This window comes from Microplitis mediator, chromosome 10 (assembly GCF_029852145.1).
Source record: "Microplitis mediator isolate UGA2020A chromosome 10, iyMicMedi2.1, whole genome shotgun sequence".
Lineage (NCBI taxonomy): Eukaryota > Metazoa > Arthropoda > Insecta > Hymenoptera > Braconidae > Microplitis > Microplitis mediator.
The window spans coordinates 17,555,127-17,572,151 of record NC_079978.1 but is presented as its reverse complement, the minus strand read 5'-3'; the positions used below and the strand labels follow the sequence as shown (position 1 = coordinate 17,572,151).

Genomic DNA, 17,025 nt, shown 5'->3' with positions numbered 1-17,025 from the left:
TAAAAAATACGACGTTTTTGACGCTTTTTTCATAGCACATAGATAATAGAAGAGATTAAAGTCAGTGGCACATCAGGGGTATACATTACTCAAAGAATAATACCAGTATGCTGAGTGAATATCATGTGATAAAGTGTGTATAAATATTATTAAATTTATTACTTTGATGTTGGTGAAGCTGAGTAATTTACGCGAGCAAAAATTAATCGTAAATTAAAACCATATTCTTGGAATATAAATATGTTATGCATAATATTTAACGTATATGTAGAAAAAGACACTAAATCAAGAACACGACAATTTTTTTTTTTAATTTTAATACTTTTTTTTTTTATAAAATTTTTTTTTTGTCATGAGGAAATTATTGCATTTAATTGATCAGATTTTTAAGACTAGTTTTTTTTACAAATGCTAATGCTTAATTTAATGTCTACACGGAAAGAAAACTATGGGAACTTTTGCTGTGCATTATGGGAATAGTTCCCATAGTGGTATAGGAATTGTACCCATACTATTATAGGGATGGTTCCCATAATATATGGGAATAGATCCTATACCAATATAGGAACCATTCCCACAATGGTATGGGAACTTCTCCCATAATCGTATGAGAACTATTCCTATAATATTATGGGAACTATTTCTATAACATTATGGAAACTATTCCCATAATGCTATGGGAACAATTCCCATGATATCATAAAAATTTTTTTTTTTAAAATAGTGTAGAAATTTCCTTCATGATATGGAGCGATTCAAATGACGCTTCTGCGACGCTAAATTTGTTAAAAAAAAAAAATTTTGTTAAAAATTTTAATGTTTTTGCCAAATACGAATTTTTTTTTCAATTTTCGAATTTTTGTTTTCATATTTAATAATATTTCTGTGTATTGTAGAAGCGATTATCACACTTTTCTTCGAATTAATTTTTTCATGATAATATGGGAACCATTCATATAATATTATAGGACTGGTTCCTATAATAGTATGGGAACTATTCCCATAATATTATGAGAATGTTTCCCATAATTACATAGGAACAATTCGTATAACTTATAGGAACCATTCCTATAATTTTACAGGGATGGCTTCTATAATAGTATGGGAACCATTTCTATAATATTATGGGAATAGTTCCCATACTATTATAGAAACCATTCGTATAATATTATGGAAATGGTTCCTATAATTTATGGGAATGATATCTATAAAATAATAGGGTTCATTCCTATTTATTATGGGAATAATTCCGATAGTTTTATAAGAACAATTCCTACAACCTATAGGAACCATTCTTATATTTTTAGGAACCATTCCTATATTTATAGGAACCATTCCTATAATGTTATGGGTAGCATTCCCATAATTATAGGAACTGTTCCTATAATTATGAAAACTTTCCTATAGTTATAAGAACTGCTCCCATAATTTATGGTGAAAATTCCTATGTTAGTATAAGAAAAAATTTTATAGAATTATGGGAACCGTTTCCATAATTTTCTTTCCGTGTGAAGAATTACTTCTGATCATTTTTGAGTGAATTTTTTTTATTCGATACATTTTTAAGAATATTTTTAATTTAAATATATTTTAAGGAATAAAATGAAATTTAATATTAAACTTATTTTGATTTATCTGTTAAATAACTTGTAAAGTAATGATTTTGTATACCTCGAATCAAACCAGATCCAAGCCGTAATTAACTCTTTTAATTGCAGCAAAAAATATTAAATTTTATTCCCGCATTTAATATAATTGCACCTTAATCGCGAAGGCGTTCAGTGTGCTTTGCTGTCACTCTTTCGCTCTCGGCCCTTCCACTGACTTTAAATTCTCTCTACCTTCTTTGTAGTACACCAAAGTTATTAAAAGTAAATACCACCTTAAAGGAAAGTTATTAAAGAACATTTCTCAATATAACGTTTAGTTGATTCATATTGAGAGTAACTAAACAAAATTGATTTACTCCGAAGCCCCCAGAGGGTCAATTCTGCCCTGTCATGACAAAACGACGTATCTCAAAAATTATAGTTTCGAGAAAATAGCGTTAAAAGTTTTAACAGAATTTGAGTACAATTTAACAGAAAAATTAATTTCTGTTATGACAAAACGACGTATCTCGAGATACGTTTTTTTTATCGTAAGAAACTAATGCTTGTTTTGACAAATAGATGAAATTGTTATGACAAAACGTTATAACTCAAAGAATTAAATTTCCAATGCAAAAAAGATACGTTTTTTTTCATTTCTTTTATACGCACATTTGATCAATATTATTGGCATAATTAATTAAATTAGTAAAATTTTGATGATACCCTAGTATTAAGTGACACTAAATAAACCTTTTTAGCTTTGTTACGACAAAACAGCGTATCTCGAGATACGTCGTTTTGTCAAAACAGGGCAGAATTGTGGTGTTCGGACTCGTAAGAACACGATATCTACTGAAAAAACACGACTTATCGACTTAAATTTTTTTCGTTGTCTTCCCTGATGGATCCGAATTACGGTAATTTACCTATTTTGCTAAATTTACCGAAAAATAAGGCATCTCTACGGCACATTTCTCGCAATTTACGGTAATTAACGCTATTTTACGGCCATTTACAAAAATTTCCGGTACTTTATGGCATTTTACTGTGAATTAGGAAAAATACTCCTTCCATTAGTTACGGTAATTACCGTAACTTACGGTACCCGGCAGAACTGCCGTAACTTACGGTAAAAATACAGCTATTTACTGTAATTTGCGGTAAATGCGGCAATTTACGGCAAATTGCGACAATTCACCGTAAATTAGGTAAGATACCGTAATTCAGGTAGATAGCCGTATTTTGCCGTAAATTACGGTAGTTTTGCCGGATACCATGAATTACGGTAATTATCGTAATTTACCGTAATTCGGATCCACTAGGGACGGAAATTTGACGTAATTTCCGGCATTTTCACCGTAAGCTCCGTGTGTTTTTACAGTGTAAATTTCTACTCTACGGTACAATACTGCAGGTGGGTTGCAATTTTTTTACGGTAAATTACCGTTATCTTACTGCTAATTTGCGATAAAAATACTGTATTGTTGCTGTGAAATTCCGTAAGATTACCGTAAAATCACATATTTTATCGTAAGCTACGGTATTTTGCCGTCAATTGCGGTATTTTACCATAAATGCCGTAATTTTTCCAAATACCGTAAAGTACGGTAATTTACCGTAATTCGGATCCCCCAGGGTTTGTATTTTTAATCGCAAGAACCCTTTCGAAAATCACTTTCTAAATCTTTTTAGTTTAATTCTAATCAATTAGAAACGTGAAACTAATTATTTACGAAAAATTTAGCTGCCATTTTTATTTTTAAAATTATTTTTATTCTTTGCTTTTTTGTTCTCTCCATCAATTACCGGCAGCAGCTCTAGCGTAACAGTAGGATTGAAAAAAAAGTGCGATATCTAAGACAAAAACGCGGGATATAAAAAAAATTCAAAATGAATTAAAAATAAGAAATAACAAAATCAAATTTATTATTAAAAAATTGGATAGAAATTTCTAAAAAAAAATCTGTCTATCGGTTGACCCTGCGGGCCAGCCCCAAAACTTCCCGCTGTTTTCGAGCTCCTCGAGCTCGAAAACATTGTTGTGGATACATTTTCGAGCTCTTCGAGCTCGAAAATACTTTAGTGTGCCATTGTTTTAAAAAAAAAAACCGATTTTAGCATTTCTTTCTCCCACGATATCTCAGGAATGAATTGACCGATTTTGATGGTTGCGGCGGCAATCGGCGTATTTTATTAAGTTCTAGAGCTGATAAAATTTTGAAATTGTTTGGTTCAGTTGTTTCGAAGATATTCGCAAAAAACTGTTTTTTACCATTTCTTTCTCCCGCGATAACTCTCGAACGAATTATCTGATTTTGATGATTGAGGCGGCAATCGACGTGTTTTATTGAGTTCTAGAGCTGATTTGATTTTGAAGTTGATCGTATAAGTCGTTTCTGAGAAATCAATAAAAAACTAAAATGAAAAAAATTTTTTAATTCTTATTCTTTGTATAACTTGTAAACTACATGACCGATTTACCCCAAAATCTAATCAAGACTAAGTTTTGGTGAGCTCTTTCGATCGCCACCAAGTACGTTCAAATCGGTTCATCCGTTCCAAAGATATCGTCGGACAAAAAAAAGTTCACACACACACACACACACACACACACACACACACACACACATACACACGGACGTCCACCCGGGAATAGTCAGAATAGTTTCCTAGGACCTCAAAACGTCGACATCTGATGAAAACTCGATTTTCGAAAATCGGACCGAAACCAATAACTTCCCTTTTTTGAAAATTTGAAATTTTCTTAGCGGGAAGTTAAAAAAATAAAATAAAAGTGATGATTAAAAATAAAATGAGCGATTGAGGTGAGCAATTTTGGATTTTCCAACATTTTTTTTTATAACCGTGAATAAAAATGAATATTTTCAGATTCTGTACATAATTAAAAATAAATTTTAACGTTGAACTTTTTTAAATTCTATTAAATTAAATTTACTATATTGTTATAAAGTTACAAAGTCCCAGTGTTATGCTACGTAATTTCAAGCATTAGTTGTGTAATACCGAGTAATAGTATCATACGCTCTTCCAACTTTCTTTAAAGTGTATTAAACTTTTAATGCAGGTAATTAATTTAAAAAAAAAAATTTTAACCGAGAAAAAATAAAAAAAAATGTATTCTATGAAGGAAATATGTAATTATTTTAGATCGTCATAAGATATGAATAAGGGAAGTACTTGTTGAATAAATAATAAATCAGCTTATTATTTCGAGTTATAAATAGGTAGTTATTAAAACTTACTGGCAGGTACGATGTTGAAAATACAAGGTGTTCTTTGTCTCCCAACGCTATTACTTGCCCAGCAGCCGAGAGTACCATAATCACTATCAATTAAGGGTGTATACTCCAAAGTACTTGTACGTTCATGATTTCTCGGCCGAGAATTTTGAATGGGCAATACATCTCCCTTTGTTCCATTAAAAGTCCAAGAAAATCTTACTCCATCAATTGGAGATGCTTCAACTTCACAACGTAATTTAACAGTTTCGTCAAGTAGTGCAACAACATTATTATATTCAAAACCAACTTTACATCTCGGAGCATCTGATTATGAAAAAATAAATAAATAAATAGAATTAAGTATTCATTTTTTGACAACAATACACAGAAAAAAAAAATTCCTTGGCGCAAGAAATATTTTGTATTATGAATTGAAGACAAAAATTTTTCTTGGCTCAAGAATTTTTTTCTCGCCTAAAAAATTTTTTTCTTGTTCCAAAAAAATTTTATCTTACCCCAAGAAAAGTTTTGTTTTTACTTTATAATACAAAAAATTTCTTGGTTCAAGTAAAAATTTTCTTAGAACAAGAAAAAATTTTTTGCACCAAGAAATCCTTTTTTTCTGTGTATACTTATTTCTGATGTAATATGTAATACTTCTAATAAAAAATAATTAGCGATTCATGTTAAAAGGAAAATAAAATTTTATTGTATTCAGAATGAAAAACGGGATCGATTGAAACAGAAATGAAGTCACAGAGTTACAATGTAAGTTTTCTTGTATGCTTAAATAAGATAGTAAAGTTAGCAAAAACTTTTGGCGTTTGAATTTTTATTATCAAATTTATAACAATTAATTTTTTCATCTATAATAAAAAAAAAGAATTATTATTATTTTCAAAATTTTTTCATACTATTTTTTGAAAATAATGTCTTAGGATCGGTAGAAAATTTTTGAGCTTCGCGTTCGGAGTGCGCAATTATTTTTAAATACTAAATCATGTTTAATTTGATTTATAGCTACACGTAAAAAAATGCTGGGGTTACATTTACCACACTAAACTAGTAATAATTAAACTACACTTTTCGGTCGTCGTATCGATAAATTGAGTAGCATAAATGACACCGTATAAGATTAATCTCTACTGTAGTAGTTCTATTTACTATTCGACTGGGGTAAAAATTTGTGGACTCAGTAACTACTCAATGTAGTATGGAAAACTCATCCAGTGGTTTTTTTAACCACACAATTTTATAAGAATTGGTTGTTATTACTTTTTTTGGAGGGCAGAATATCAGATAATTTGTACAATTTACTCTAATGTAGAGTAAAATGACTGACAAACGAAAACAACAGCACCACTTTCACCTTTTGTACCCCACTGTGTGGTTGCACTACATGGTAAGAAATGCATGGCGTTCAACACCATGCTGGTATGGTGTCAAGACAGATACTAAAATAGTATGTGAAATATTCCAAGACAGTATTGTAACGAGTCCCAGAACTATGGCGTTATTTAATATACTGTATAGCACTGGAGCTATTGTATTGCTCACACGTATGCATAGCAGGCACGGCGAAACAGCATGGCCCTGAAACCCATACTACAATGCCGAGGGCACAATGCTACTAGTTTTTCCCGCCATAATTTTTAGCGTGTCAATCAATATATACTATCGTATTACCGCCAAAACTATATAGATGTCGTTAGACTAGGTTTATCTGCCAGAAGCATTGTGGATACGGCAATGCAGTATGGGCCTGACGGCCATACTGACATTGCGGCGTCCGCGCCAACTATTGCCAATGTTACTATTCCCGCAATGGTCAAATCATCTATGCATACAATTTTACAACCTATAAGAATCTTTGATACCATACAGTATGGCGTTCACGCCCATACTGGCATAGTGATATCCGCAAAATATTTCTTATCGTGTAGCTTCACAATTGTAGTAATAATTACTACATGTTCAAATGTGTGAATTATAACTTTTAAAATTAGGTGCTCGTATTTTATATCAATAAAAATTGAATATTTAATGAAACTATGTTAGTAATACAAGAATTAATTTGTCATAAAGATAATTCCAAATGAAAAATAAATATCATGACCTATAGAAAAAAAAAATCTACTTCAAAAATTTTGTGTGTGTGACATTTCGAATTAATTATTTACAAATCCATTTTAATACATTCAAAAACTCTTTGTGCGAACAATATGATATATATTCCAAAATTTTTATGACTTTTCAAAAACCATGAAAAATAATAAATATCAATTAATATATATTTAATAAATAAATTACAAATAAAAAATTAAGAACTATGATGTGGGCTAGCAAGAATCACAGCTGTCATTTACCAAAGAATTGTTTTAACCAACGACAGTAGTAGGTGTTACTACAGTTTGTGTACCACAATAGGCTAGTAGTCATTACTAAATGTGTAGTCATCCTATATATTACTAGTCAGTGTAGTGTATGTATCCTAAGGTGGTCGTTAAAAATAAAATTTTCTCAGACGCCCCATAAAAAACTCCTTTTTAGTGAAAAAATACATGGGGAATTTGGTTTCTTCTTTTTAAGTAAAAAGAACACGTGCCGCAGGACGATCAAAGTTCATTTCTCGATACAATCGCGGTTTTTTTTAAATATCTCATGAAATATGCAGATTAAAGGAAAAAATGACAGGAACAATTTTGTAGGAAATTAAATTTTTGACAAAAAAGGTCATATTCATTTTTTTTTATAAAATGGGTATTTATGAAGATATTTTGAAAAAAATTTTTTTATATCTTATCAATTGAGCGTTTTAAGAATTACAAATTTTGAAAATAACATTTTTCTAAGTATATAGAAACTACAACAAGCATTAATGATTGATATGTTACGAGTTACGAAGTTGTCTATATTTAAGAAAAAACGATATTTTTGACATTCGTTATCCTTAAAATTCTCAATTGCTAAGATCTAAAAAAGCTTTTTTAAAATATCTTCATAAATACACATTTTATAAAAAAAATGAACATGACCTTTTTTGTCAAGAATTTAATTTCCTACAAAATTGTTCCTATGATTTTTTCCTTTAATCTGCATATTTCATGAGATATTAAAAAAAAACCGCGATTGTATCGAAAAATGAACTTTGATCGTCCTGGCACGTGTTCTTTTTACTTAAAAAGAAAAAACCAAATTCCCCACGTATTTTTTCACTAAAAAGAAGCTTTTGATGGGGCGCCTGAGAAAATTTAGTTTTTAACGACCACCCTAATGTATCCCCGATTGTGGTAAATTCAACTACACCATTTTTACGTGTGCGCTTTATACAATTTAGCCTCTAGTTTAAAATAAAGAAACTTTCTCTGTATATTTTAAAATAAAATTACTTACATTTCATGTAAATAAATATCGGCAAACTTCTTGACTCTCCGACATTATTTTTAGCAAAACACGAATACTCTCCAGAGTATTGAAGAGTCAAGATCCTCAACGTTAAAGTATTGGCAGCTATCAAGATTCCTCTTGCGACATCATGTTCTAAACGTGTATCCTGAAATAACCAAAAAAAAAGTTAACTGTAAACTTTGATTTATAATTTTTTTATAAAAAGCATTAAGAAAAATTTTCGCAAAAAGTTATAACATATCGAACGTTATTTGAATGCAATTGTTATTTTTATTAATTTTGAAATTTATTGTTTTAATTTGTTCAACTAATAACAGTAAACATTTAATAGAACATAATCAAATTAAATCAATAAGGCCAAATATATCGATTTATTTAATAATCATGTGATCATCACAAATAGTTATTTGTATTTAACTTTAAATCCAGTCAAGTTCTTATTTACATTGATTAGTTGATTGTGAAGAAAAAAAATACAATTAAGCAAATTAATCGTTGAATTAGAATTATACTCTGTGTTTGCATAGATATTTGCATAATATATCAATTTATTTTACCACCTTCGGTTGAATACTCACTCAAGCTAATTATTTTCACTAAAAACCAATAGTTGGATGTAACACAATATCTCCAATTGTATAATAATTTTGAATAATGGATTATGCTCTAATAGTATTGAAAATAATTTTGAATAATTATGTGTAATGGTAATAATAACAATGACATTTTTTATTATTTTTCTTTTATTCATTTTATTAACACGGTGATTTAATGATTAGCTTTCATAGATGTAGTATAAATATCATTTTTTATAACAAAAAAATTAAAATAATATTACACTGTAAAAAAAAGGTGTTAAAATGGACTTATTTTAACACCGATGCGGTGTTGATATGGACTCACGACTGTAGCGGTGTTTCTTATTAGTGCTATCCGATTGGTGTTAAACGGTGCCCGTGTAAAAAAAATTCGCTCGAAAAATGATCCAAAAACGATCCCGACAGTGAACTTACAAAATTGAGACAATTCTGAACTTTGAGTTGAACATTTTTGAAACTTTGAAATAATTAGAAGTGTGAAAAATTTACAAATTATGTAGACTTTTTTTACAGATTTTTTTTTTTTTAATTTTTTAAGCAAAATTTATATGAATTGACAATTTTGTGCGTTCATAATTAATTCCAATCACTATTGCACACCTCAAGCGCGAAAGCGCAGGTGTGCTTTATGGACGGTTTTTTTTATTCGACTATTTTACTCACATAAAAATCTTTCTACACTATTTTTATTCCACCAAGATAGGTAAAATTGTATTCTAGCATATAGAGAATTTATTCAGGAACAATTTGAACCCAATTTTAAGTCGATTCATTATTTTCTTCGTTTAAAATAAATTAGTTTAACTCAAGAAACCTGTGCTGTCAATTGTTACGTATGAAACTTCGTAAACACGATAACTCTCGATGGATACCGTTAATCGGCCTTACTTTTTTTTTATTGTCTTTGTATTTTTTATCACAAGAACCCTTATGAAAATTACTATCTGAATCCTTTTAGTTTAATTGTAAGTAATTAACGACGTAAAACTGATTATTCGTGAAAAATTTAGCTGCTATTTTTACTGTTGTTATTATTTTTTCATTTTTCTCTCTATCAACTACTGGTGGCAGCACTAGCGTTTAATATGTTTGAAAAAAAGGCGACATCTGAGACAAAAGGCGGGATATTTAAAAAAAAATGTTAGTAAAAAAATATTAAACTGAAAATAAGAAATAAAAAAATCAAATTGATAATTTGTAAGTTGAATAAAAGTTCATAATAAAAAAAACACATTAATATTATACAATAAAAGTAGTGATTAAAAATAAAATGAGCGATTGAGGTGTGCACTTTTGGATTTTCCAACATTTTTTTTTTTTGGACTATTTTTGAACTGGTCCAAAAGTGAAAAAAAACTGACTTTCTCAAAGTGGACTGAAAATACTTATGGGCATTTTTTGACTTTTATTAGAACTTATTAGGAAAGTCAGCTTCTTTGACTTTTAGACTAGTTCAAAAATAGTCCAAAAATCTTTTGATTGGAACTAATTATGAACTCACAAATTTGTCAATTCATATAAATTTTGCTTAAAAAATTTAAAAAAAAAATCCGCAAGAAAAGTTCACATTATTTGTAAATTTTTCGGCCCACTGCGTTTTGGAACCGAGACAATTCACTCTTGACTTCAAAAATAAAACTACTTGTTTTTTACAGCACTTTACACCAGAAAAAATGTTAATACCGCTACCAGCGACATTTAAACACCGTTTACGGGGTTACATTAAACACCGAGATAGCAACTTTTTCCAGTTTTTTACAGTGTATAACATTTTATATAAATATAATAAATAATTAAACCATTGAGAAAAATATTAAACTAAGTGTTCATTTAATTTTAATAAAATTTAAACAATGTCACCCTTAACTATCTGCAATTAAGAACCCGAGCCAAAATGAAAAAAGTCGTTTAAACCTCAAAAGCTTCAGTTCTTTTGATTGGATTTACCGCTGAATGTAATATGGTATTTAAGTCCTCGATATCCTAGAAGTAGGGTATGAAGAAGTAAATCACCTTTTCAAAATGGTATTTTAACCCTCTATGGCCTACCATATATTTTAAAATGCTATTCAAGTCATTCATGCCCTACATGAGGCGCATGTCAATCTAAATTACTTTTTTGAAACGATGTTTTAACCCTTCGAGGCCTACCATACTTTTAATATGTAACTTCGAATGAGCTCAATTCTTTAGCATGATCTTATTGTTAGGATAATAGCTGCGTTCTAACTAGATAAAGATATTTTTTCATCTGATCGTAAGCGTTCGAGTAGCAGTGCGGCAGTGATTATGCTTCATATTCGTTAGGTCTTGGTTTCGAATCCCGGTGGCAGTAGATTAGTTTTCAGCAGTTTTTTTCAATTTCTTTGGCAGTTTCCGTTATCCAATACATCATTCGTATTTATTGTTCAAATAAAATAATTAATTAATCATATACTATTAAGTCAAAGATTCTAATTATTCAATTCGAATTTCGAATGACTTAGTACTATTCTATTCGAACGCCTATTCGTATAACTTTAGTTATTGTTATTAATATCTTAGATTGTATTGTTTTTAATCTTACGACAAAACATTTATTAGTAAAACATTATTTTTGGAATTTTTAAATTCCAAATTTTCTTCGATCAAGGCGGCCATTTTTAATTAGTGGCCTCCATTCCTCTTCTGTTTCTTTACCAATTGTAGGCGATCCGATGAGAGTTTTTCTCGATCTATAGATTTAGGCTCTGGAGGCTTATTTTACCTTTTTAAAAAGATGATTTGAACCTAAACTTGGTAAAAGTGAACAAAGTTACCACGTTTAGGTTCAAATCACCTTTTTGATCTATGAACCTTCATATTCTAAAAAGATGATTAGAACTTCCTTACCCTCGTCTAGGATTTGAAGGCTCAAATCACCTTTTTAATTTTGACTCGGGAATAATGTTGTCGTGTTTTAGATGAAAATAAAATGGTGGATAGTATATTACACATCGAAGGAGGAAACTGTGCGAGAAGTACTTCCTCCGCGGTGTGTAAAATACTATTTTCCACTAGATCTGCACCTCAAAGTTCAATTTTTGCGTTATGTTATTTTATTCGTTTTCGCATAAGTAAAATGTTTGACTTTCTTCCCGATAATCAGGGCAGAAATTTAAACGTTCGACGCGGATATTTATCTAGTTTAATATTTTTCGTGCAATCGTTAAACTCATGTTTGACTTATTACAATTGGTATGCTCATAAAATCTCAGATTAAAAAACAAACTTATTCACACATAAATATAATATACACTTTAGTGTTGATTTGTTTCAATTTTCATTCACTCTTTCTTTTATTTTATTTCATTTTTTTATTAAAAAATTATTACTGTGATAAAAAACAGAATATCATAGGACAGATACACGGAAAAAAAATACCAGTTAAATTTATGATGCTAACGTCGTAATTTTTACTATTGATCATTGTAATGGTGAACTATACCTCTAAAATATCAATTTTTACGATGTAATATTGTAAATTTTATTTGAAATAATACTACCTACCAATAACGTAAAGTCCTAAAAAACTCTATTGGATAAATTACGATGGTTCATATGTAAAATATCAGAATTCAATGTAATAGAAAGTTTAAATAAGAGTATAAAATAGTGATTGCTCGGACGGGTGTTGGTTTTTTAACAAAATTGAAGTAAATAATTTTATTTTAATTCATGATAATTTGCTTGTGAATCGTTACTAAGAAAGTACTAACTTATAATGTTGTTTTAAAAAATAATTTTTAGGCAATGATGAAAATCATTATCCAAACCGGATTTGAATCAATAAATTATGAAATATTGTTTTAACCTCAAATGATGAGCGAAGGCTAACATTAACGACATAATAACTATTGTGAACTATTTTTAAACTTCATTTTCACCGAGAGCATGATTCAACGAAATCGTGCCCACAGCGGGCGCTGCGATCGATTCAGTTGTCTCCACTATATACTAGGCTCCCTGCCAATATGAGTGAGGGCGTGAGGGAAAAGTTAATTTTGATGAGTGGGAATAGGCTTGTATAGTTACGGGATGAAGTGACGAAAATAACCACGTGACGTACAGTTTACAATTGGCAACATAGCTTTTTTGGTTAGTTTCCTGTCGGTGACATTTAAATATTTCATAGAAAATGATTGTACCTCAAAGACGTAATAAAAAATGATTATTTTGTAAAAAATAGCCATTAGAGGTAAATAGTAATCTACATATTAAAGAAAAAAATTCTTTATCTATGCTGATTTTGGATTTTCTTTCATTGAAATTCTGTTTATTCTGATAAAATAATATTTTTGTAGCAGTATAAAAATAAAGTATAAATGAGGTTATATTTATATCTATTTACTATTACTCCCGCTAGCCTGTTGCGGCGCTCATGGTAGCAGTGAAACGTCACCAAGTGTCAGGTTATGGCGAGAAAATATTTCTAAAATAAAATAATTTGAATTTAACATATTGATATTTGTTAATCAATCATCACATCCGCCCATTTTTCTATAAGAGCAATTAATTAATTAATGTAACGGGACCTAAGTCCACCTCCTCCACGGAAGCCGATACCTCGCCCTTTTGGGCATACTCGCGTTGCGTGTGGTCCCTATCTTTATAATCAACACTACCATATATTATAAAAGCAAAATATGAGCATAAGCTCACATTAACTTACCCATTAGGCATGCATTGCATGTGGGTGTCTCACCAACAGCCACCACGAGTCCTACCTCACTCGGCCCCCCATTCCTGCCATCCCAGGAAATAAAGAGACTCTGACCGAAATGGAGCTTGGAAATGGGGCCCCCATGGTACCAGACTTCAGCTCTGGTGAACTGCTTGCATAGGAGTGGTGGGGAGCAAGTTCTTCCCCAACCCATAAGGGCTACCTCCACTTAGGAATATAATCACCAAGATTTCAAACACGCCATTATAAACACATGCCCTCATCCATCACCTAGTGATCTCTAATCTGCGAGCTTTTTGTGGCCGCCATGATGTTTTGAGGCACAAAATGGCGGGGGTTACCCACTCGCCGTTTCTATAAGAGCAATGTATTTTATGTCGACTTTCAAAATAGTATACGCACCTTGGCCAGTAAAAAAGAAAGTCTCAGACCGCATGTTTGTCAGCCTCGGCCAACAATTACATGTGCTCTGAAACTTTTCTTATTTTACTAGCCTAGGTATGTAATATACTATTGTTCGAATATGACCGGTTACCTATCTTGAAATTTTGACAGTAAGTTATTTGATATGAAATCTACTTAAAAAAAATTTGGAGCCCTCAAATTGAAAATTGTTGTCACGCTCATACATCCATTGAATTAAATATATTAATTCAAAAAGCCTTTGTTAAAATTACGATCTCAAATAGTGGAAGAAGTAGCTCACATAGTAAATTTTAAAATAAGACATTTGAAAATTGACGGTAATTAAAGTATAATCCACGATCACGATGTTAACAACGTAAATTTTACTGGATTTTTTTCCGTATAGTGTAAAGATGGGCCACCTTAAAAAGTTAATTATGATAAAAATATAGATACTTTTTTTTTTAAATGCAAAAAATAGAGTGAATAAGAAGTAAATGTCACTATAAAATTTAAAACATGATATATTTTATCAATAAGTAAATAAAATAACTATTTATTTCGATTAAAATTCGAAATAGAATTATCATAATTTTTATTACAACTCACAATGATTTTAAGCCAATAAAATTATATTTAAAAAACACTCTTAATCAGTAAAACAATATCAAAATCGTTTAGTTCTATTGTTACGTTTATTTCTTTTCCTGTCAACGACATTAATTCTAGATCCGAGTTTTCTACATTTTGTTTTTCTAGGTCCTTTTCTTTTATCCCTCATTATACTTCGTTTGTAGAAAGGACGTTGATTACGCATATAACACCATTGATTCGATGTTGATTGATATGCACTGTCAGGTGGAGGTGTGCAAGTCTCATGCTCATCTAGTCGATACTGAAGTGGTATTGCTGCCGGCATGCATAAAGCCATGAACGTCATCTCTATCGTTACTACAATAGACCAGCTCTTCCTTAATTGGTTTGCTGATTCCTATGATTTTTACAGTTGCGGAAAATTAACGTGCCAATTTAAAATAAAAAAAAAAAATGTAATTTTGTAATACTAATAGTGCACACCTCAAATACTTTCTTTAAAAAAACTTTTTTTATATATTAATAAAATATAACTTTAATACGTTATTGTAAAATTTTGTTTTCGCGGCTGATAACTTTAATGCGGCTCAAAAAATTGTAATAAGAAAAAAAAGGGGAAGCGAAATGAGGGCAAAATGAGCCTCTCTAAAAATAAATAAAAAATTTAACTATGTGATTCAAAAATTATTTTCTAAGAAATTTTGAGTAGCCCGAATTACCCCAAAGGGCTCATATTGGATCTTTATGTAGTTTTGAGCAAAAATTTTGAGTACCCATTTTACCCCTTACAATTTTTATTCACAGAAAAATTTAAAGGACTTATTTTACTTTTCTATCTATTTTATTAATCAAATTTTTTATTACAATTTTCCAAGAATAATTGAATCAATAATTGTTCAACTTGACGTCTTCAGATTTAAAGAATCAATAAATCATCAGGTGAAAGTCACTGATTCAAATTTAAAAATAGTTATTTTCGGTACGCATGTGCAAAGGTAGGGGTTCCGTTACGCTAGGAGTGACGTCACGAGACTGATATTAGGTCGCATTCTCAACAGACCGAGGACGTTGTTATACGGGCGAGCGCAGCTCGTATCACAATTTCAAACGAGTTAGGATACTCTTAGTTTTTCGGAATTCCTACCTCTGATCATAACGTATCGAACAAAATTTTTCGAAATATCAACAGCGGAAGTTAGATTTGAAAGAAAAATATCTTAAAATTTTCATTATTAAAAATTTGACTTAATAAAATGCGGATCGGAATGTTTATTAGAATCAATTGCTAACCTCTATCCGATTTCCATGCCACCTAGCGAGTGATTGTAAAAGTAAAAGAAATTATTATGAACTGTAGCATTTGTAAATGGAAGTGTGGGAATGCAGAGACACAGAGAGTGAGAAGTTGCTTTTTGTCATATCAACCGCGAAAGTTGGATTTTCGAGCAACATGCAGAGAGCGCAAACTATACGATTTCTGGCAATCTATAGTTTAGTTAACTAACCTCGAATTTGTGTCAAAAAGTAACTTCTCTCTCTCTTTCTGTTTCTATATTCCTACACGACTACTAAAATACGCTATAGATGAGTCGAATTATCTTTTAATTCAACAAACGTCCGCTAGGTAGAGTAAAATTCGGAAGAAAAATCTTAGCGACAGTCGAATCTTGTAAACGACTTCAACATATACGTCCATTTAATCTCGTGCGACAAGCTTTGTATTTAACTCAAAAAGTTTCTAATTCTTGTGCTTTTAAATTAAATAAACAGTAATTAAACATTTTTGACTGTTTCTCTCTCAAATCCAACTTCCGCCGTTGATATGACAAAAAATTTTGTTCGATACTTTATGCTCAAAGGTAGGAACCCTGACAGACTTGAAGTGAAGGCACGCGTTTAAGGCTATGGATACATTCTCATCAAGACCTCGTACTATATCCGGTATTGATAAGAATGCGCCCATAACCTCAAACTCGTGACGTCACTTCAAGCCGTCAGAATCCCTACCATTGCGCATATGTATCGAAAATAACTATATCCCAACGTGTGCGAGGAAAAGTGACTAAACTATAGTTGGTCGGGAATCACATACTTTACCCAGACAGAGTATAGCTCAAAAATCTAACTTTCGCGGTTGGTATTACAAAAAAATCTTTAACACTAGTTCGGGCGTTTTGACTCAACTTTAAGGTACCGAGAAAGGAGAAAATAATAAATATAATCATATTTATCTATAAAAAAAAAAAAAAAATAGGAAAGGAAGAAATGAAATCTTATTGAGTACAAAAGTTAGCGTTCGAGATGTGCAAAGTTTTTAAAAAATAATTTTGAAAAAAGTTTGAATAGTTTTAAAAATTGTTTCTTCAAAAATAAATAATTGAACGAGTAATAGAATTGTGATGACATGTAACTCGTTCAGAAATTTTTTGTTCAACGTTAGAGAGCAATTGAATCTTGCTCCTTAGGGACATTCGATGAACAGG

The 17,025-nt window shown here is 30.6% G+C and overlaps 1 protein-coding gene across 1 annotated transcript in view; it reads right to left on the bottom strand.

Annotated features, from left to right (window-relative positions):
- Positions 1–17,025, bottom strand: part of LOC130675746 (hemicentin-1) — a 160,906-nt gene that overhangs the window by 19,975 nt on the left and 123,906 nt on the right. The window contains exons 8-9 of the mRNA XM_057481587.1: positions 8,228–8,387; positions 4,856–5,158 (exon numbers count right to left, since the gene is read on the bottom strand). Coding sequence (XP_057337570.1) covers positions 4,856–5,158; positions 8,228–8,387 — 463 coding nt within the window. The remainder of the gene's footprint in view (positions 1–4,855; positions 5,159–8,227; positions 8,388–17,025) is intronic.